Raw genomic sequence first — 21,155 nt, 5'->3', positions numbered from 1 at the left:
TTTCAATCAGATGCACTGTAGTTGGCAGCACACTGATTCTATCTCCTACTGACTGCAATTTGCAATGTACACTGTCATGGAGATTAAATGGGCCAATGTAAGACTAACGAATGTGCTGTGAGCAGTTACAGCAAATTCTGGGCCATTACCCTGGGTGGGGACTAACCAGTGTTTTATAAAAGGCTTAGCAATGCCTTGCTTTCATACTTGAGTCATCTATTAATGTAGGATCACCTCCGATTCTTTTTAGCAATCTTTTCAACGTATCTTGCCATGTTCAAAGGTTTGTGCATTTACATCCGTAAAGTTTCTCAGTTCCTGCATCCTCTTTGAAATTGTGCCATTTAATTTGTGTTGCTTTTCCTTCATTTCTGCTTCCAAAGTGTATCATTTCTGCATTAAATTTGAACTGCCAATGTGTCTGACAATTTCAACAGTCCATCTAGGTCTTCCTGAAGCCTGTTATTGCCTCCTTTAGTGTTTACTACTTTTCCAAATTTCACATTATCTGCAAATTTTAAAATTATCCAGGTCATTAATATTTATCTCAGAAAGAACAGTGATGTGGATACTAATCTCTTGGGATCGCTCTCCCTCCAGTGTAGCGGTCATTTATCATTACTCTCTGCTTTCCATTCCTTATCCAATTTCATATCCACATTGCCATCATCCCTCGAATCACATGGGCTTTTGTTTTTCTACTAATTTATTATGTGATACTTTATCAAATGTCTTCCAAAAATCCATATCCACAGCACACCACCACCAACCAGTTACTTCTACAAATAACTAAATGACATTCATCAAAAGCCTTGTCTTTGATAAGTCTTCTGACTGTATTTCAATACCCCTGACACCTTATTACCCTGGGAATATGTAAGTAACCTGTCAATCTCTGAAGTTCTGAGCAATCGGTTCCTATTCTTTGTGTCCAACAACGAACACCTATAACTGGACATTTTGGGAGGTTGATCACTGACTCAGGCCAGAATGTTTCAATTGAATGAGTCAATCTGTTGATGAGCAAAGCAAGTGGGGTGAAGACTTACATCAAATGGGCCTCCTGCCTCCAAATGCAGAGGATACCCTCAATTCAAGGTTTATCCTCAAATTGTGGGAAGGTCAGGGATTGTAAAAAAAAGAAAAATGCTGTGGATGTTGAAATCTGAAATAAAAACAGAAAACTCTGGGAATCCTCAGCAGGTCAGGCAGCACCTGTGGAGAAAGAAACAGAACTAATGTTTCATGTTTGGGTTGTTCATTAGAATGACTTTCTCTTATAATAGTGAATAACTTTGTACATTGTCACCCCTAGCTATCCTGTTACAGAGTCCAACGCAGCCAATCACAACACAGTAAGTACAGGCCATTGCATTACATTCTCTCTCATTTCATTCCTTACACCCAGGAAAATGATTTTAGGAAGTCAATACAGCTGAGAGCTGTATAAGGTGGTGCCATTCTCACGGGGCTACCAGGAGAACAGATTAGGGGTCAGCCATGGCTCAGTAGGTAGCACAATTTCCTCTGAATCCAAAGCTCACACAAGAGCTGAAAATGTACCTTGAAACTGGCAAGGAAGCACTGAGGGAGCACTGCACTGTCAGAGGGTCAGTATTGAGGGAGCGCTGCACTGTCAGAGGGGCAGTACTGAGGGAGCGCTGCACTGTCAGAGGGTCAGTACTGAGGGAGCGCTGCACTGTCAGAGGGTCAGTACTGAGGGAGCGCTGCACTGTCAGAGGGTCAGTACCGAGGGAGCACTGCACTGTCAGAGGGTCAGTACTGAGGGAGCGCTGCACTGTCAGAGGGTCAGTACTGAGGGAGCGCTGCACTGTCAGAGGGTCAGTACTGAGGGAGCGCTGCGCTGTCAGAGGGTCAGTACTGAGGGAGCGCTGCACTGTCAGAGGGTCAGTACCGAGGGAGCACTGCACTGTCAGAGGGTCAGTACTGAGGGAGCGCTGCACTGTCAGAGGGTCAGTACTGAGGGAGCGCTGCACTGTCAGAGGGTCAGTACTGAGGGAGCGCTGCGCTGTCAGAGGGTCAGTACTGAGGGAGCGCTGCGCTGTCAGAGGGTCAGTACTGAGGGAGCGCTGCGCTGTCAGAGGGTCAGTACTGAGGGAGCACTGCGCTGTCAGAGGGTCAGTACTGAGAGAGCACTGCACTGTCAGAGGTTCAGTAATGAGGGAGCGCTGTGCTGTCAGAGGTTCAGTACTGAGGGAGTGCTGCACTGTCAGAGGTTCAGTAGTGAGGGAGTGCTGCACTGTCAGAGGAACAGTACTGAGGGAATGCCGCACTATTGGAGGGGCAGTATGAGGGAGTGCCGCATTATTGGAGGGGCAGTACTGAGGGAGTGCTGCACTGTCAGAGGTTCAGTAGCGAGGGAGTGCTGCACTGTCAGAGGAACAGTACTGAGGGAATGCCGCACTATTGGAGGGGCAGTATGAGGGAGTGCTGCACTGTCGGAGGGTCAGTATTGAGCAAGTGCTGCACTGTCAGGGAAGCAGTACTGAGGGAGTTCTGCACTGTTGGAGTGTTAGTATAAAGGGAGAGCTGCACTGTCGAACAGTCAGTACTGAGGGAGTGCTGCACTGTTGGAGGGTCAGTACTGAGGGAGTGCCACACTTTCAGAAGGTGAGTACTGAGGGAATGTTGCAGTGTTGGGGGGTCAGTGCTGAGCCAATGCAGCAATGTTGGAGGGTCAATACTGAGCGAGTGCTGCATGGTCAGAGGCTCACTACTGAGGGAATGCTGCACAGTCAGAAGGTCAGTAATGAGGGAGTGCTATGCTGTCAGAGGGTCAGTACTGAGGGAGTGCTGCGTTGTCAGGGGGTCAGTACTGAGGGAGCGCTGCGCTGTCAGAGGGTCAGTACTGAGGGAGTGCTGCGCTGTCAGAGGGTCAGTACTGAGGGAGCGCTGCACTGTCAGAGGGTCAGTGCTGAGGGAGCACTGCACTGTCAGAGGGTCAGTACTGAGGGAGCGCTGCACTGTCAGAGGTTCAGTATTGAGGGAATGCTGCACTCTTGGAGGGTCAGTACTGAGGGACTGCTGATGGTCAGTGGGTCAGTACTGAGGGAATGATACACTTTCAGCAAGTCGGTACTGAGGGGGGTGCTGCACTGTCAGAGGGCCTGTAGTGAGGGAGTGCTGCACTGTTGGAGGGTCAGTACTGAAGGAGTGCTGCAGTGTTGGAAGGTCAATACGGAGGGAATGCTGTACTGTTGGAGGGACAGTACTGAGGGAGTGCCTCACTGTCGGGGGGCAGTGCTGATGCAATGCCACAATGTTGGAGGATCAGTGCAGAAGGAGTGCTACATTGTCAGGGAGGCAGTTTTGAGGGACTTCTGTATTGTTGGCAGGTCAGTAATAGAAACATAGAAAATAGGAGCAGGAGTAGGCCATTCGGCCCTTCGAGCCTGCTCCACTATTCATTATGATCATGGCTGATCACCCAACTCAACAGCCTGCTCCCGCTTTCTCCCCATATCCTTTAATGAGGGAGTGCTGCACTGTTGGAGGCTCACTACTGAGGGACTGCTGCATGGCCAGGGAGTCAGTGCTGAGACACTGCTGCACTGTCAAATGGTCAGTACTGAAGGAGTGCTGCATGGTCAGAGGGTCAGTACTGAGGGAGCGCTGCGCTGTCAGAGCGTCAGTACTGAGGGAGCGCTGCACTGTCAGAGGGTCAGTAGTGAGGGAATGCAGCGCTGTTGGAGGGACAGTACTGAATGAGTCGGTACTGAGGGAGTGCTGCATTGTCAGAGGGTCAGTACTGAGAGAGTTCTGCACTGTTGGAGGGTCAGTCACGAGGGAGTGCTGCACTGTCAGAGCGTCAGTACTGAGACAGTGCTGCATTGTTGGAGGGGCAGTACTGAGGGAGTGCTGCACTGTCAGAGGTGTTTCCTTTTGCATTAGATGTATGTCCTCTCAAATGGAAGTAAATTAGCCCATGATAATATTTGAAGGTGAGCAGTATAGTTCATCTGGTGTGCTGGCCAATATTTATTCCTCAACCAACATTAATCAACTGACTTCATCTGGTCATTCTCAAATGCAGTTTGTGTGTGTGCCAATATCCTACATTGCCGCAGTGACTGCATTGCAATAAGGCCTTAGTCAGCTGTAAAGACCACACTGGCTTGTGACATTTTCTATCCAAATGGCAGTCCTTCCTTTAAGTGAAACAATGTTGTCATGGTGCAGTTATCTTCCTCAGGACTGACATGCAGGATTTCACTAATCATTTATCCCCTTGTTGACAGGGCTGAGGACAAAACAAAACCATTGAGAAGCCTTGAACACTCAAACTCCAGATATGTCAGGTTGGGAGAACTTCCTGTCTTCATCATTCACACTGACCGCACCTGAGTCCTAACACCAGACCTCTCTGTGTACTAACCCTGACACGTTATGCGTACTAACCCTGACACGTTATGCGTACTAACCCTGACACGTTATGCGTACTAACCCTGACAGGTTATGCGTACTAACCCTGACAGGTTATGCGTACTAACCCTGACAGGTTATGCGTACTAACCCTGACAGGTTATGCGTACTAACCCTGACAGGTTATGCGTACTAACCCTGACAGGTTATGCGTACTAACCCTGACAGGTTATGCGTACTAACCCTGACAGGTTATGCGTACTAACCCTGACAGGTTATGCGTACTAACCCTGACAGGTTATGCGTACTAACCCTGACAGGTTATGCGTACTAACCCTGACAGGTTATGCGTACTAACCCTGACAGGTTATGCGTACTAACCCTGACAGGTTATGCGTACTAACCCTGACACCATCTGCGTACTAACCCTGACACCATCTGCGTACTAACCCTGACACCATCTGCGTACTAACCCTGACACCATCTGCGTACTAACACAGGCACGTTATGTGTACTAACCCTGACACCATCTGTGTACTAACCCTGACACCATCTGTGTACTAACCCTGACACCATCTGTGTACTAACACAGGCACGTTATGTGTACTAACACTGACACCATCTGCGTACTAACACTGACACCATCTGCGTACTAACACTGACACCATCTGTGTACTAACACAGGCACGTTATGTGTACTAACACTGACCCCATCTGTGTATTAACACTGACCCCATCTGTGTACCAACACTGACCCCATCTGTGTACCAACACTGACCCCATCTGTGTACCAACACTGACCCCATCTGTGTACTAACACTGACCCCATCTGTGTACTAACACTGACCCCATCTGTGTACTAACACTGACCCCATCTGTGTACTAACACTGACCCCATCTGTGTACTAACACTGACCCCATCTGTGTACTAACACTGACCCCATCTGTGTACTAACACTGACCCCATCTGTGTACTAACACTGACCCCATCTGTGTACTAACACTGACCCCATCTGTGTACTAACACTGACCCCATCTGTGTACTAACACTGACCCCATCTGTGTACTAACACTGACCCCATCTGTGTACTAACACTGACCCCATCTGTGTACTAACACTGACCCCATCTGTGTACTAACACTGACCCCATCTGTGTACCAACACTGACCCCATCTGTGTACCAACACTGACCCCATCTGTGTACCAACACTGACCCCATCTGTGTACTAACCCTGACACCATCTGTGTACTAACCCTGACACCATCTGTGTACCAACACTGACCCCATCTGTGTACCAACACTGACCCCATCTGTGTACCAACACTGACCCCATCTGTGTACCAACACTGACCCCATCTGTGTACCAACACTGACCCAGTCAGTATACTAACACTGTCCCTATCTGTATTCTAACACTGACTCAGTCAGTATACTAACACTGTCCCTATCTGTATTCTAACACTGACCCAGTCAGTATACTAACACTGTCCCTATCTGTATTCTAACACTGACTCAGTCAGTATACTAACACTGTCCCTATCTGTATTCTAACACTGACCCAGTCAGTATACTAACACTGTCCCTATCTGTATTCTAACACTGACTCAGTCAGTATACTAACACTGTCCCTATCTGTATTCTAACACTGACTCAGTCAGTATACTAACACTGTCCCTATCTGTATTCTAACACTGACCCAGTCAGTATACTAACACTGTCCCTATCTGTATTCTAACACTGACCCAGTCAGTATACTAACACTGTCCCTATCTGTAATCTAACACTGACCCAGTCAGTATACTAACACTGTCCCTATCTGTATTCTAACACTGACCCAGTTAGTATACTAACACTGTCCCTATCTGTATCCTAACACTGACCCAGTCAGTATACTAACACTGTCCCTATCTGTATTCTAACACTGACCCAGTCAGTATACTAACTCTGAGCCTGCCTCTTATCTATTACAGTTCCCAAGTGACCAAGGATCAGCAGATTTTTCAGATGGGCAGGAGCAAGGTCTCAACTATTGTCTCTGAAGGAACAGTTGGAGCGGTTTCCAGGTAAGAGAATAACTATCATTTATGTGTCATCTTTGGTTTCTTAAAAGTAAAAAGCCCTGAAATGACCAATAATCATCTAAAGGTGAGCAAGCACCTAGGTTTCCATTATCATTACATGGAATGAGGCAGATAATATCCTGTGTAGAACTATTACTGGATAAGTCCAGCATTTGTTGTCCATCCCTAGTTGCCCTTGAGAAGGTGGTGGTGAGCTGCCTTCTTGAACCACTGCAGTCCATGTGGTGTAGATACACCCACAGTGCTGTTAGGGAAGGAGTTCCAGGATTTTGACCCAGTGACATTGAAGGAACGGCGATATATTTCCAAGTCAGGATGGTGAGTGGCTTGGAGGGGAACTTCCAGGCGGTGGTGTTCCCATGTGTCTCCTGCCCTTGTCTTGCTAGTTGGTAGTGGTTGTGGGTTTGGAAGGCGCTGCCTAACGAGCCTTGATGAATTCCTGCAGTGCATCTTGTAGATGGTACACACTGCTGCTACTGTACCACGTTGGTGGAGGGAGTGAATGTTTGTGGATGTGGTGCCAATCAAGCGGGATGCTTTGTTCTGGATGGTGTCCAGCTTCTTGAGTGTTGTTGAAGCTGCACTCATCCAGGCAAGTGGGGAGTATTCCATCACACTCTTGCCTTGTGCCTTGTAGATAGTGGACAGGCTTCCGGGAGTCAGGAGGTGAGCAGGTTATTGCTGTGTAAGTGCTGCTTGGTATAATTGTTGATGACACCTTTCATTGCTCTGCTGGTGATTGAGTCTAGACTGGTGGGGCAGGAATTGACCGGATTGGAAACATCCTGAACAACTTTCCATGTTGCCGAGTAGATTCTAGCGTTGAGGTTGTAATGGAAGATTTTGGGTAGGGACACAGCTCGTTCCAGAGCACAAGTCTTCAGCAGGATGTTGTCAGGATTTGTAGCCTTTGCTGTATCCAATGTATGTTTTTTGGTTTCACATATCACACATTTCTTGATACGACATGGAGTGAATCGAATTGGCTGAAGACTGGCATCTGTGATGTTGGTAACCTCAGGGCGAGGCTGGTATGGGCCATCCACTGAACACTTCATGTTAAAGATTGTTGTAAATGCTTCAACCTTGTCTTTTCCACTCATGTATTTGGCTCCCCCATCATTGACAATGACTTACATGAAGACAAAGATAAGTAGAGATCCTAATTACTGGAAAAGATACAAAGAACATCAAATGAAAAATCAGAATGTAGCAAATCTGGAAATTAGGAATATGAGAGAAAAGCTTGTGAGGGATACCAAGGTGAACACTACAGGTTTTTACAATTATATTAAGAGAAAGAGGGAGCTTAAAAGTAATGTGAGCCTCTTAATGCTGATAGATTCAAGATAAGTGGCAGGTGTAGGAGGGACATGAGGAAGAACTTGTTTACGCAGAGGGTAGTGGGTGTCTGGAATTCGCTGCCCAAGTTGGTGGTAGAGGCAGAAACTCTAACTCTTTTAAAAAGTACCTGGATCTGGGCTTTAAGTGCTGTAAGATGCAGGGCTATGGGCTGGGTGCAGGAAGGTGGGATTAGAAAGGGCACCTGGGTATCCTCGGGCTGGCATGGACAAGATGGGCCGAATGGCATCCTTCTGTTCTGTAACTTTTCTATGGTTCTATCGTTCTATATTGTAATTGGAAAGGAGGCCGAGAGAGGCTATGAGAAAAGATTAGCAGGCAACATTAAACTGAACCCTAAAACATTTTATAAACATGTAAAACAGTTAGCTAGTTAATGCAGAGGACATGGCTAAAATTATTATATGTAGTGTAGCAGTCTCCCCAAAGGAAGAGGATAATGTGAGGGTTACCTTAAAAAGGGGGGAAATCATAGATTATAGATAGTGAAGATACTAAAATAAAATCATTGCCAAATGTTGGTCAGTCACCTGGTAGAGATGAAATGCATCCTAGGTTGCTGAAGAAAGCAAATGTTGACATATCAGAGGCATTGGTCACAATATTTCAATCCTCATTGGATAGAGGAGTAATGCCAGAGGATTGTAGGATTGCTAATTTTGTACTGGTGTTCAATAAATCAAGAAACTACAGATGAGTCAGCATATCTTTGTTGGTGAAGAAGTTACTGGAAGCCATTATTAGGGACAAAATAAACTTTCATTTGGAAAGTCATGGGTTAATCAAGAAGGGCTAGTGTGGATTTTGTTAAATGTCTTCTTAGCCAGTACTTTAGGATTGAGGATACTTGCTTCCACTCTGGTATGATGGATTCTGACAAGTCAAATGCAAGATCCACAGACTCTGCTACGTCGGGGGAGGCTGGCTTGAGTCGTTTGGAGGTCTGTACGCTCTCTCTCTCTCTCTCTCTCTCTCTCTCCAATACTTCAATTTCACCCCAGCCCGTTCCTGACGAAGTCTCTCATTGTGTTCGGTGGCTTCCCGAATGAACCTTCTCCATTTGGTCGGTCACAACCCATGAGTCAGTGGGGATGTCTGACCTCCTCAGAGATGCTTTGAGGACAGCTGTAAAGCATGTCCTCCTAGGAATCTCCTGCTGCAACCAAGCTCAGGGTAGAGCAGTTGCTTCAGGAGTCTGGTGTCAGGCATATGAATGATATGTACTGCCCAGCGGAGCTGGTTTTGAGTGATTAGCACCTCGATGCTGGGAAAGCTGGCCTGGGAGAGGACGCTTCTGTTGGATCGCCCTTCTTACCATCGGATTGGGAAGATCTTATGAAGGCCTCGCTGGTGATACTTCTCCAGTGCTTTGAGCTGCCTGCTGTAGGTTGTCCAAGTTTCTGAAGGATATAGGAGCACAGGAATCACTGCTGCCCAGTGAACCTTGACCTTGGTCCCAGGATTGAGACCCTGGTCCTCAAATACTCGTTTCCTCAGTCGGCTGAAGGTTGAGCTGGCACATTGGAGGCGATGAAGAATTTTATCATCTATGTCTGCCTTTGTCAAGAAGAGGTTCCCAAGATACGGAAAATAGTCCACATTTTCCAGGATCTCACCGTTAATCTTAATTGACAGGGGGAGGTGTTGTGCTGTGGGAACTGGTTGGAAGAGGACCTTGGTTTCCAGGCATTTAGTGAAAGTCCTATTTTCTCAGAAGCTTAATGAAGGAGTCAACAATGGCCTGGAGCTCAGTTCCTGAGTGAGTGCACACACAAGTGTCATCTGCACACTTGGAGCTGTATGACTGAAGTTGAAGTGATTTTAGTTTTAGATTTCAATCCCACAGGCGGCTTAAATTGAAAAGTTTCCTGTCTGTTCTGTAGATTATCTCCACACCTGTGGGTAATTTGCTGGAGGTGAAGTATTGCAGTGAGGAAAAGGAGAAGTGAATTGGTGAATTGACACAGCCTTGTTTAAACCCAGTTTTCACTGAGATAGGGTCTGTGATGGTTCCGATGGCAAGGACCACAGTTTGCATGTCACTGTGGAGTAGGCAGAGGATGGTGACAAATCTCTGTGGGCAGCCAAATTTGAGGAGGGTGCTCCATAAACCATAAACAGGGTCAAAGGATTTTGTGAAGTTGAAAAAGGCCATGTACAGTGGTTACTGCTGTTCCTTGCGCTTCTCTTGAATTTTCCACACACTGAAGATCATGTCTGTGGTGCTTCTCAATGTGTGAAAACCACACTGTAATGCTAGAAGGAGTTCCTTGGCAACTGGGAGGAGGCAGTTGAGGAGGATCCTTGCAATAATCTTCTCTGTGACAGACAACAGGGTGACTCTTCTATATTTACCACAATCAGACTTTCTCCCTTCTTGAATATAGTCACAATCACAGCGTCCCCAAGATCCCCTGGCATGCACTCATCTTACCAGATAAGGGATATGAGGTTGTGCAGCCATGCCAAGAGTGTAACTCCACCATGTTTCGATGTTTCAGCAGGGATTGCATCTGCTCCAGAGCACTTGTTGTTTTTCAGCTATCGAATGTTAAAGATAAAGTATGGCCAGGATTTTATGGCCCTGTGAGGTGTGTCTCCTTAGCAAATGTGGGCGAGTCATTTAAATCTCCATTGAGATGAGCTGGCGGGGGGCGGAGGGGGAGGGCGTATAACCCTGGCTCATACCTGACCAACTAGATTGAATTCCTTAGTAAGGTAAAAGAGAAAGCTGTTCAAGGTTGTGTAGTAGATATTGTATGCATAGACTTTCAGAGGCAGTTTGCAGTGATGTTCCCTGTTTTAGGTCCATTACTCGTTCTGGTTTTTCTAAACAAAAACATTCTGAAATGGGCAGAAGCTTTTGGAGTTCAACATGGAGAATCTGGAAAGACAGCGTTAGCGCCATGAATCTGAGCAGAGAGACTTTAGTCTATACACAACCCCAAAAAGATGGCAGAACAAGTTGAACAGGTTGTTCAAAAAGCACAGAGATTACTTTGGTTTATAAATAGAGACATAAATATAAAAGCAAAGAGATCATGGTAGAATTTAAAAATCACGATTAGGCCTCAACTGAAGTATGTTAATGGCATCATGACTAATTTGTGAAGTAAATCCATATATCAGTGTTTACCCTTATTACTTAATACCTCTGGTTAACAGAACCTATCTCTCTCGGATTAAAAATTAAAAATTGACCCAGAATCAACTGCAATTTGCAGCAGAAAATTCTAAACCTCTACCACACTTTGCATGTCAAAGCATTCTCTAACTTAAAGACTAGACTCTAACAGCATCTACTATGGATCCCCAACAACATCCCAACTATGGTACTAAAAAACTTGTTCTCCAGCACTAGTTGCTAGGCAAGCTGTTGCAATACAGCTCCAACACTGACGTCTACCTGGCAATATGGATAATCACCCAGATGTGTCCTGCCACAAAAAGCACAAAAAATTCAATCTGGCCAATTACAGGCCCATCAGTTTATTCTCAATCAATGGAAGATGTCATTCACGATGCTACCAAGCAGCATTTACTTGGTGCTCAGTTTGGGTCCCATCAGTCCGGTCCCACCCTGGACGGCAGTCTTGACCTCATTAAATCCTGGTTCAAACATGGACAAAAGAGCTGAACTCCAGAGGTGAAGTCAGAGTGACTGCCCTTAAAATCAAGGCACCATTTGACCGATGTAGGGGGGACAATACTGTAGTGGTATTGTCGCTGGACCGGTAATCCAGAGACCCAGGGAAATGCCCTGGGGACCCGGTTTCGAATTCCAGCAGATTTATGCCTTGTCCCACCAGCAGGACAGAGCCAGTAGAGGTGGCAGCACAGTGGTATACAGTCGGGAGGGAGTTGCCTTGGGAGTCCTCAACATCGACTCCAGACCCCGTGAAGTCTCATGGTTGACAAATACATGAATAGGATGGGAATAGAGGGATACAGACCCCAGAAATGCAAAATGTTTTAGTTTGACAAGCAATATGATCAGCGCAGGCTTGGAGGCCTGAAGGGCCTGTTCCTGTGCTGTACTTTTCTTTGTTCTTTGTGGGCAAAAAACCAACTGCTGATTACCACGTACCACCCTCCCTCAGCTGATGAATCAATGCTCCTCCATGTTGAACACCACTTGGAGGAAGCACTGAGGCAAGGGTGCAGAATGTACTCTGGCTGGGGGACTTCACCATGAGTGGCTCAGTGGTACCACTACTGACCAAGCTGACTGAGTCCAAAATAACATAGCTGGTAGTGAGGGAACCAGGAGCGAAAAACATACTTGACTGATCCTCACCAACCTGCCTGTCGCAGATGCATCTATCCATGACAGTATCGGTAGGAGTGACCACCGCACAGTCATTGTGGAGATGAAGTCCCACCTTCACACTGAGGATACCCTCCATCGTGTTGTGTGGCACTACCACTGTGCTAAATGGGATAGATTTTGAAAAGATCTAGCAACTCAAGACTGGGCATCCATGAGGTGCTGTGGGCCATCAGCAGCAGCAGAATTGTACTTGAACACAATCTGTAACCTCATGGCCCAGCATATCCCCCACTCTACCATTACCATCAAGCCAGAGGATCAACCCTGGTTCAATGAAGAGTGCAGGAGGGCATGCCAGGAGCAGCACCAGGCAGACTTAAAAATGAGGTGTCAACCTGGTGGAACTATAACACAGGACTACTTGTGTGTCAAACAGCATAAGCAGCAAGTGATGGAAATAGCTAAGTGATCCCACAACCAAGTCGTGAATGGTGGTGGACAATTAAACAACTCACTGGAGAAGGAGGTTCCACATATACTCCCATCCTCAATGACAGAGGAGGCCAGCACATCAGTGCAGAAGATAAGGCTGAAGCATTTACTACAATCTTCAGCCAGAAGTGCCGAGTGGATGATCCATCTCGGCCTCCTCTGGAGGTCCCCAGCGTCACAGATGCCAGTCTTCAGCCAAGTCGAGTCACTCCACTTGATATCAAGAAACGGCTGAAGGCACTGGATATTGCAAAGGCTATGGGCCCTGACAATATTTCAGCAATAGTACTGAAGACTTGTGCTCCAGAACTTGCTGTGCCCCTAGCCAAGCTGTTCAGTGCAGCTACAACGCTGGCATCTACCCGGCTATGTGGAAATTTGCCCAGGTGTGTCCTGTACACAAAAAGGAGGGCAAATCCAACCCAGCCAATTACCGCCCCATCAGTCTACTCTCCATCATCAGTAAAATAATGGAAGGAGTCATCAACAGTGCTATCAAGCAGCACTTGCTTAGCAATAACCTGCTCACTGACGTCCAGTTTGGGTTCCGCCAGGGCCACTCAGCTCCTGACCTGGTTACAGCCTTAGTTCATACATGGACAAAAGAGCTGAACTCCCGAGGTGAGGTGAGAGTGACTGCCCTTGACATCAAGGCAACATTTGACCGAGTGTGGTATCAAGGAGCCCTAGCAAAACTGGAGTCAATGGGCGTCAGGGGGAAAACTCTCCACTGGTTGGAGTCAGACCTAGCACAAAGAAAGACGGTTGTGGCTGTTGGAGGTCAGTCATCTCAGCTCCAGGACATCACTGCAGGAGTTCCTCAGGGTAGTATCCTAGGCCCAACCATCTTCCTCTGCTTCATCAATGACCTTCCTTCCATCATAACGTCAGAAGTGGGGATGTTCGCTGATGATTGCACAATGTTCAGCACCATTCACGACTCCTCAGATACTGAAGCAGTCCATTTCCAAATCCAGCAAGACCTGGACAATATCCAGGCTTGAGCTGACAAGTGGCAAGTAACATTTGCGCCACACAAGTGTCAGGCAATGATCATCTCCAACAAGAGAGAACCTAGCCATCGCCCCTTGACATTCAATGGCATTACCATCACTGAATCCCCCACTATCAACAACCTGGGGGTTATCATTGACCAGAAACTGAACTGGACGAGCCATATAAATACTGTGGCTACAAGAGCAGGTCAGAGGCTAGGAATTGAGTGATGAGTAACTCACCTCCAACACCCCCCAAAGCCTGTCCAGCATCTACAAGGCAAAAGTCAGGGGTGTGATGGAATAATCCCCATTTGCCTGAATGAGTGTAGTTCCAACAACACTCAAGAAGCTGGACAACATTCAGGACAAAGCAGTCCACTTGATTGGCACCACATGCATTAACATTCATTCCCTCCACACTGACGCACAGTTGCAGCAGTGTGTACCATCTTACAAGATGCACTGAAGGATTTCACCAGGGCTCCTTTGACAGCACCTTCCAAACCCATGACCACTATCATCTAGAAGGACAAAGCCAGCAGATACATGGCAACACCACCATGTGCAAGTTCCCCTCCAAGTCACTCACCATCCTGACTTGGAAGTATATCACCGTTCCTTCACTGTCGCTGAGTCAAAACCCTGGAACTCCCTAACAGCACTGTGGGTGTAACTACACCACATGGACTGCAGTGGTTCTAGAAGGCAGCTCACCGTCACTTTCTCAAGGGCAACTAGGGATGGGCAATAAATGCTGGGTCCAGCCAGCAACGCCCATATCCCATGAATGAATAAAAAAAAAAGGAGCCCCAGCAAAACTGGAGTCATTGGGAATCGGGAAAAACTCTCCGCTGGTTGGAGTCATACCTAGTACAAAGGAAGATGGTTGTGGTTGTTGGAGGTCAGTCATCTCAGCCCCAGGACATCACTGCAGGAGTTCCTCAGGGTCGTGTCCTCAGCCCAACCATCTTCAGCTGCTTCATCAATGACCTTCCTTCCATCATAAGGTCAGAAGTGGGGATGTTCGCTGATGATTTCACAATATTCAGCACCATTGCCAGTATGCTGATTCACTTCAGTGTCAGCGGGGGTAAGGCTGTGTATGGAGCAATCTGCTAAGGTTCAGTCTGACTGCATGGAATGGACAGTGAGGGGTCAGTCTGGCTGTGTGGAGTGGTCAGTGAGAGGTCAGTCTGGCTGCATGGAATGGACAGTGAGGGGACAGTCTGGCTGTGTGGAGTGGTCAGTGAGAGGTCAGTCTGGCTGCATGGAATGGACAGTGAGGGGTCAGTCTGGCTGTGTGGAGTGGTCAGTGAGAGGTCAGTCTGGCTGCATGGAATGGACAGTGAGGGGTCAGTCTGGCTGTGTGGAGTGGTCAGTGAGAGGTCAGTCTGGCTGCATGGAATGGACAGTGAGGGGACAGTCTGGCTGTGTGGAGTGGTCTGTGAGGGGTCAGTCTGACTGTGAGTGAGGGGACAGTCTGACTGCGTGGAGTGGTCAGTGAGGGATCAGTCTGACTGAATGATGTTGAGTGAAGGGTCAGTCTGACTGTGTGGATTAATCCCTGGAGTCAGACTGACAGTGTGGAGTGGTCAGTGAGGCATCAGTCTGACGATGTGGAGTTGTCGGTGGGGGGTCAGCCTGACTGTGAGTGATGGTGAGTGAGGGGACAATCTGACTGTGTGGAGTTGTCAGTGAGGGGTCAGTGTGACTGAATGAAGGCGAGTGAGGGGTCAGTGTGACTGAATGAAGGCGAGTGAAGGGTCAGTCTGACTGTGTGGGGTTGTCAGTAAGGGATCTGTCTGACTGTGAGTGAGACAGTGAGTGAAGAGTCAGTCTGACTGTGTGGAGTGGTCAGTGAGGGGTCAGTCTGACTGTGGAGTGGTCAGTGAGGGGTCAGTCTGACTGTGGAGTTGTCAGTGAGGGGTCAGTCTGACTGTGGAGTTGTCAGTGAGGGGTCAGTCTGACTGTGGAGTTGTCAGTGAGGGGTCAGTCTGACTGTGGAGTTGTCAGTGAGGGGTCAGTCTGACTGTGGAGTTGTCAGTGAGGGGTCAGTCTGACTGTGGATGGTCAGGGAGGAGTCTTTCTGACTGTGGAGTTGTCAGTGAGGGGTCAGTCTGATTGTGTGGAGTTGTCAGAGAGTCATAAAGGTCTAAAGCACAGAAAAAGGCCCTTTGGTCCATCGAGTCTGCACCGGTCAAACAAGTACCTAACTATTCTAATCCCATTTTCCAGCACTAGGCCCATAGCCTTGTATGCCATGGCATCGCAAGTGCACATCCAAATACTTCTTAAATGTTATGAGGGTTTCTGCCTCTACCACCCTTTCAGGCAGTGAGTTCCAGATTCCCACCATCCTCTAGGTGAAAAAATTCTTCCTCACATCCCCTCTAAACCTCCTGCCCCTTGCCTTAAATCTATGCCCCCTGGTTATTGATCCCTCCACCAAGGGGAAAAGTTCCTTCCTGTCTACCCTATCTGTGCCCCTCATAATTTTATACACCTCAATCATGTCCCCCCTCAATCTCCTCTGCTCCAGGGAAAATAACCCCAGTCTATCCAATCTCTCCTCATAACTAAAACTCTCTAGCCCAGGCATCATCCTCGTAAATCTCTTCTGCACATTCTCTAGTGCAATCACATCCTTCCTATAATGCGGATTCCAGAACTGCACGCAATACTCTAGCTGTGGCCTCACCAGCGTTTTATACAGTTCCAGCATAGAAACATAGAAAATAGGAGCAGGAGTAGGCCATTCGGCCCTTCAAAACTGCTCCACCATTCATTATGATCACGGCTGATCATCCAACTCAATAGCCTGCTCCCGCTTTCTCCCCATATCCTTTGATCCCTTTTGCCCCAAGAGCTATATCTAACTCCTTCTTGAAAACATACAATGTTTTGGCCTTAACTACTTTCTGTGGTAACGAATTCCACAGGCTCACCACTCTCTGGGTGAAGAAATTTCTCCTCATCTCAGTCCTAAATGGTCTACTCCATATCCTCAGACTGTGACCACTGGTTCTGGACTCCCCCACCATCGGGAACATCCTTCCTGCATCTACCCTGTCTAGTCCTGTAAGAATTTTATAGGTTTCTATGAGATCCCCCCTCATTCTTCTGAACTCCAACGAATATTATCCTATCCGACTCAATCTCTCCTCATATGTCAGTCCTGCCATCCCAGGATTCAGTTGGGTAAACCTTCGCTGCATTCCCTCTATAGCAAGAACATCCTTCCTCAGATAAGGAGTTCAAAACTGCACACAATATTCCAGGTGTGGTCTCACCTAGGCCCTGTATAATTGCAGCAAGGCATCCCCGCTCCTGTACTCGAATCCTCTCGCTATGAAGGCCAACATACCATTTGCCTTCTTTACCGCCTGCTGCACCTGCATGCTTACATTCAGCGACTGGTGTACGAGGACACCCAGATCTCATTGCACATTCCCCTCTCTCAATTTATAGTCATTCAGATAATAATCTGCCTTCCTGTTTTTGCTACCAAAGTAGATAACCTCACATTTATCCACATTATACTGCATCTGCCATGCATTTGCCCACTCACTCAGCTTGTCCAAATCACACTGAAGCATCTCAGCATCCTCCTCACAGCTCACCCTCCCACCCAGCATAACCTCCCTGATCTTATATTCTATGCCTTGGCTAATAAAGACAGGTATCCCATATGCCTTCTTAACCACCTTATCCACCTTTCCCACTACCTTAAGGGACCGGTGGACATGCACACCAAGGTCCCTCTGATCCTCGGTACTTCCCATGGTCCAACCATTCATCGTGTATTCCCGTGCCTTGTTTGTCCTGCCCAAGTGCATCACCTCACACTTATACGGATTAAATTCCATTTGCCACTGATCAGCCCATCTGACTGGCCCGTCTATATCCTCCTGTAATCTAAGGCTATCTTCCTCACTATTTACCACCCCATCAATTTTCGTGTCACCCGCGAACTTACTGATCAACCCTCCTACATTCAAGTCTAAATCATTTTTATATACCACAAACAGCAAGGGACCCAACACTGATCCCTGTTGAACCCCACTGGACACAGGCATCCATTCACAAAAACACCCCTCGATCATCACCCTCTGCTTCCTGCCACTCAGCCAATTCTGGATCCAATTTGCCAAATTGCCTTGGATCCCATGGGCTCTTACCTTCATTATCAGTCTCCCATGCGGGACCTTATCAAAAGCTTTGCTGAAGTCCAAATAGACTACGTCAAATGCATTACCCTCATCTACACACCTGGTCACCTCTTCGAAAAATTCAATCAAATTGGTCAGATTTGACCTCCCCTTAACAAAACCATGCTGACCGTCCTTGATTAATCCCTGCTTCTCCAAGTGTAGATTAATTCTGTTCCTCAGAATTGCTTCCAATAGTTTCCCCACCACTGAGGTTAGACTGACTGGCCTATAGTTCCCTGGTTTATCCCTTCCTCCCTTCTTGAATAACGGTACCACATTAGCTGTCCTCGAGTCCTCTGGCATCTCTCCCATGGCCAGGGAGGTATTGAAAATTATTGCCAGCACCCCTGCTATCTCATCCCTTGCCTCACTCAACATACATTTCATCCGGGCCTGGAGATTTATCTACTTTTAAGCCTGCCAGACCACTTAGAACCTCCTCCTTTTCTATGCTAATTTCTTTAATTATATCACAGTCCTTCTGCCTGATTTCCATACCCATGTTGTCCCTCTCACTTGTGAACACCGACACAAAGTATTCATTTAGAACCCTACCTATGTCTTCCGGCTCCACACACAAATTACCACTATGATCCTTAATGGGCCCTACTTTTTCCGTAGTTATCCTCTTACTCTTAATGTACTTGCAAAATAACTTTGGATTTTCCTTTATTTTATCTGCTAATGTTTTCTCATGCCCCCTTTTTGTTCCCCTAATTTCCTTTTTAAGTTTCCCCCCTACACATTCTATACTCCTCTAGGGCTTCTGCTGTTTTGAGCCCTTGGTATCTACCATAAACCTCCCTTTTTCTCTTTATCCAATCCTTGACATCCAGGGTTCCCTGGATTTGTTGGTCCCACCCTTTGTCTTTACTGGAATATGTTGGCCCTGTACTCTCCCTATTTCCTTCTTGAATGAGTCCCACTGCTCAGACACAGATTTGCCTAAAAGTAGCTGCTCCCAGTCCACTCTGGCCAAATCATATCTGATCTTATTAAAGTCGGCCTTCCCCCAATTTAGAACTCTGATTTCTGGCCCATTCTTGACCTTTTCCATAACAATCTTGAATCTAACTGAGTTATAATCACTATCTGCAAAATGTTCCCCACTGATACCTCTACCACTTGCCTGGCTTCATTCCCTAAAATGCAGTCCAGGACCTTATAGGACCTTCTACGTACTGTCTTAAAAAGCTCTCCTGGATGCATTTTAAGAACTCCGCTCCCTCTAAACCTATCACACTATGACTAACCCAGTTAATGTTGGCAAAGTTGATATCCCCCACTATTACTACCCTATTAGTTTTACACTTCTCTGAAATTTGCCTACACATCTGCTCTTCTATTTCTCTCTGACTGTTTGTTTGGGGGGGGGCCTATAGTACACTCCCAGCAATGTGATTGCTCCTTTGTTGTTTTTCAGTTCTACCCATATGGCTTCATTTGAGGAGCCTTCTAAGATGTCATCCCTCCTTACTGCTGTAATTGATTCCTTGATCAACATTGCGATACTCCCTCCTCTTTTACCTCCTTCCCTGTCTCACCTGAAGACCCTATATCCTGGAATATTGAGCTGCCAATCCTGCCCCTCTCTCAACCATGTCTCTGTGACAGCAATGACCTCATACTTCCATGTGTTAATTTGTGCCTTCAACTCATCTGCCTTATTCGTCAGACCCCTTGCATTAAAATAAATACCATCCAACCTTGCCAAGCTCCCTTGTGCCTTAATTGGCCTATAACTTCTATGCCTCCCAGACTCACTTGCTCTCTCTTCTAATTTTGGCTGTGCATCTCCCCCTGCTGAACCTCCTCTCAGGATCCCACCCCCCTGCCAAGTTAGTTTAAACCCCCACCAACAGCACGAGCAAACCTTCCCGCCAGGATGTTGGTCCCATTCCGGTTCAGATGCAACCCGTCTGCCTTGTACAGGTCCTACCACCCCCAGAAACAGTCCCAATGTCCCAGAAATCTAAAGCCCTCCCTCCTGCACCATCTCTCCAGCCACACATTCATCTGGATTAACCTCCTATTTCTATACTCACTAGCGTGTGGCACCGGAAGTAATCCAGAGATTACTACCTTTGAGGTCCTGTTTTTTAATCTGTTTCCTAGCTCCCTAAATTCTGCTTGCAGGACCTCATCCCTCTTTCTATCTATGTCGTTGGTACCAATATGTACCACGATCTCTGTTTGTTTGCCCTCCCCCTTTAGAATGCCCTGCAGCCGTTCAGTGACACCCTTGACCCTGGCACCAGGGAGGCAACAAACCATCCTGGAGCCACGTCTACGGCAGCAAAAATGCCTGTCTGTTCCCTTTACTATCGAGTCTCCTACCACTATTGCTCTTCCCCTCTTTTCTCTCCCCACCCTGTGCAGCTGAGCCACTCACAGTGCCATGAGGGTGGCTGCACTCCCCAGAGGAACCATCACTCTCACCGTTTTACAACACAGAAAAATGGTTCTCAAGCGAGATGCACCCTGGGGATTTCCTGACTCCCTGCCTGACACCTTTCTTCTGACTGATGGTCACCCATTCCCTCTCTGTCTGCACTTCCGTAAGCTGTGGGGTGACCACCTCTAAAAACGCGCTATCCATGAAACTCTCAGCCTCGTGGATGTGCCTCAGTGTCTCCAGCTGCTGCTCAAGCTCCGAAACCCGGGGCTCAAGTAGCTGCAGCTGATGGCACTTCCTGCAACGTGGTCAATCAGAGCGCAAGGAGCGTCTAGGACTTCCCACATGTTGCAGGCGGTACATAACATGGGTCTGAGCTGCCCTGCCATGCCTCTAGTTGGAAATAAAACCCCTTGGTTAAAGTTAAATATAGTAAAAAATACATTTAATTATTTATGTACTTGTCAGTGAGGGGTCAGTCTGACCCTGAATGATGGTGAGGGAAGGGCCAGTCTGACTGTGTGGAGTGGTCAGTGAGGAGTCAGTCTGACTGTGTGGAGTGGTCAGTGAGGAGTCAGTCTGACTGTGTGGAGTGGCCAGTGAGGAGTCAGTCTGACTGTGTGGAGTGGTCAGTGAGGAGTCAGTCTGACTGTGTGGAGTGGTCAGTGAGGAGTCAGTCTGACTGTGAGGTGCCGCTGAGTCACGGCTCAACCTGACTGTGAATGCTGGTGAGTGAGGGCACAGTTTGACTGTGAGTTCCAGTGAGTGAGGGCTCAGTCTGACTGTGGGTGTGGTGAGTGAGAGGTCAGTCTGACTGCGAGTGTCATTGAGTGAGGGTTCAGTTTGACTGTGAGTTCCGATGAGTGAGAGCTCAAACTGACTGTGAGTGGTGGTGACTGAAGCTCAGACTGACTGTGAGTGGTGGTGAGTGACGTGTCAGTCAGACTGTGAGGTCTGGTGA

The 21,155-nt window shown here is 47.4% G+C and overlaps 1 protein-coding gene across 1 annotated transcript in view; it reads left to right on the top strand.

Annotated features, from left to right (window-relative positions):
* tespa1 (thymocyte expressed, positive selection associated 1) overlaps nucleotides 1-21,155 on the top strand; it is an 81,489-nt gene that overhangs the window by 50,228 nt on the left and 10,106 nt on the right. The window contains exons 6-8 of the mRNA XM_078530519.1: nucleotides 1,316-1,355; nucleotides 4,260-4,319; nucleotides 6,356-6,448. Coding sequence (XP_078386645.1) covers nucleotides 1,316-1,355; nucleotides 4,260-4,319; nucleotides 6,356-6,448 — 193 coding nt within the window. The remainder of the gene's footprint in view (nucleotides 1-1,315; nucleotides 1,356-4,259; nucleotides 4,320-6,355; nucleotides 6,449-21,155) is intronic.

The sequence above is a fragment of the Cetorhinus maximus genome, chromosome 2, assembly GCF_964194155.1.
Source record: "Cetorhinus maximus chromosome 2, sCetMax3.hap1.1, whole genome shotgun sequence".
Classification (NCBI taxonomy): Eukaryota; Metazoa; Chordata; class Chondrichthyes; order Lamniformes; family Cetorhinidae; genus Cetorhinus; species Cetorhinus maximus.
This window is presented reverse-complemented; position numbering and strand designations above follow the sequence as displayed.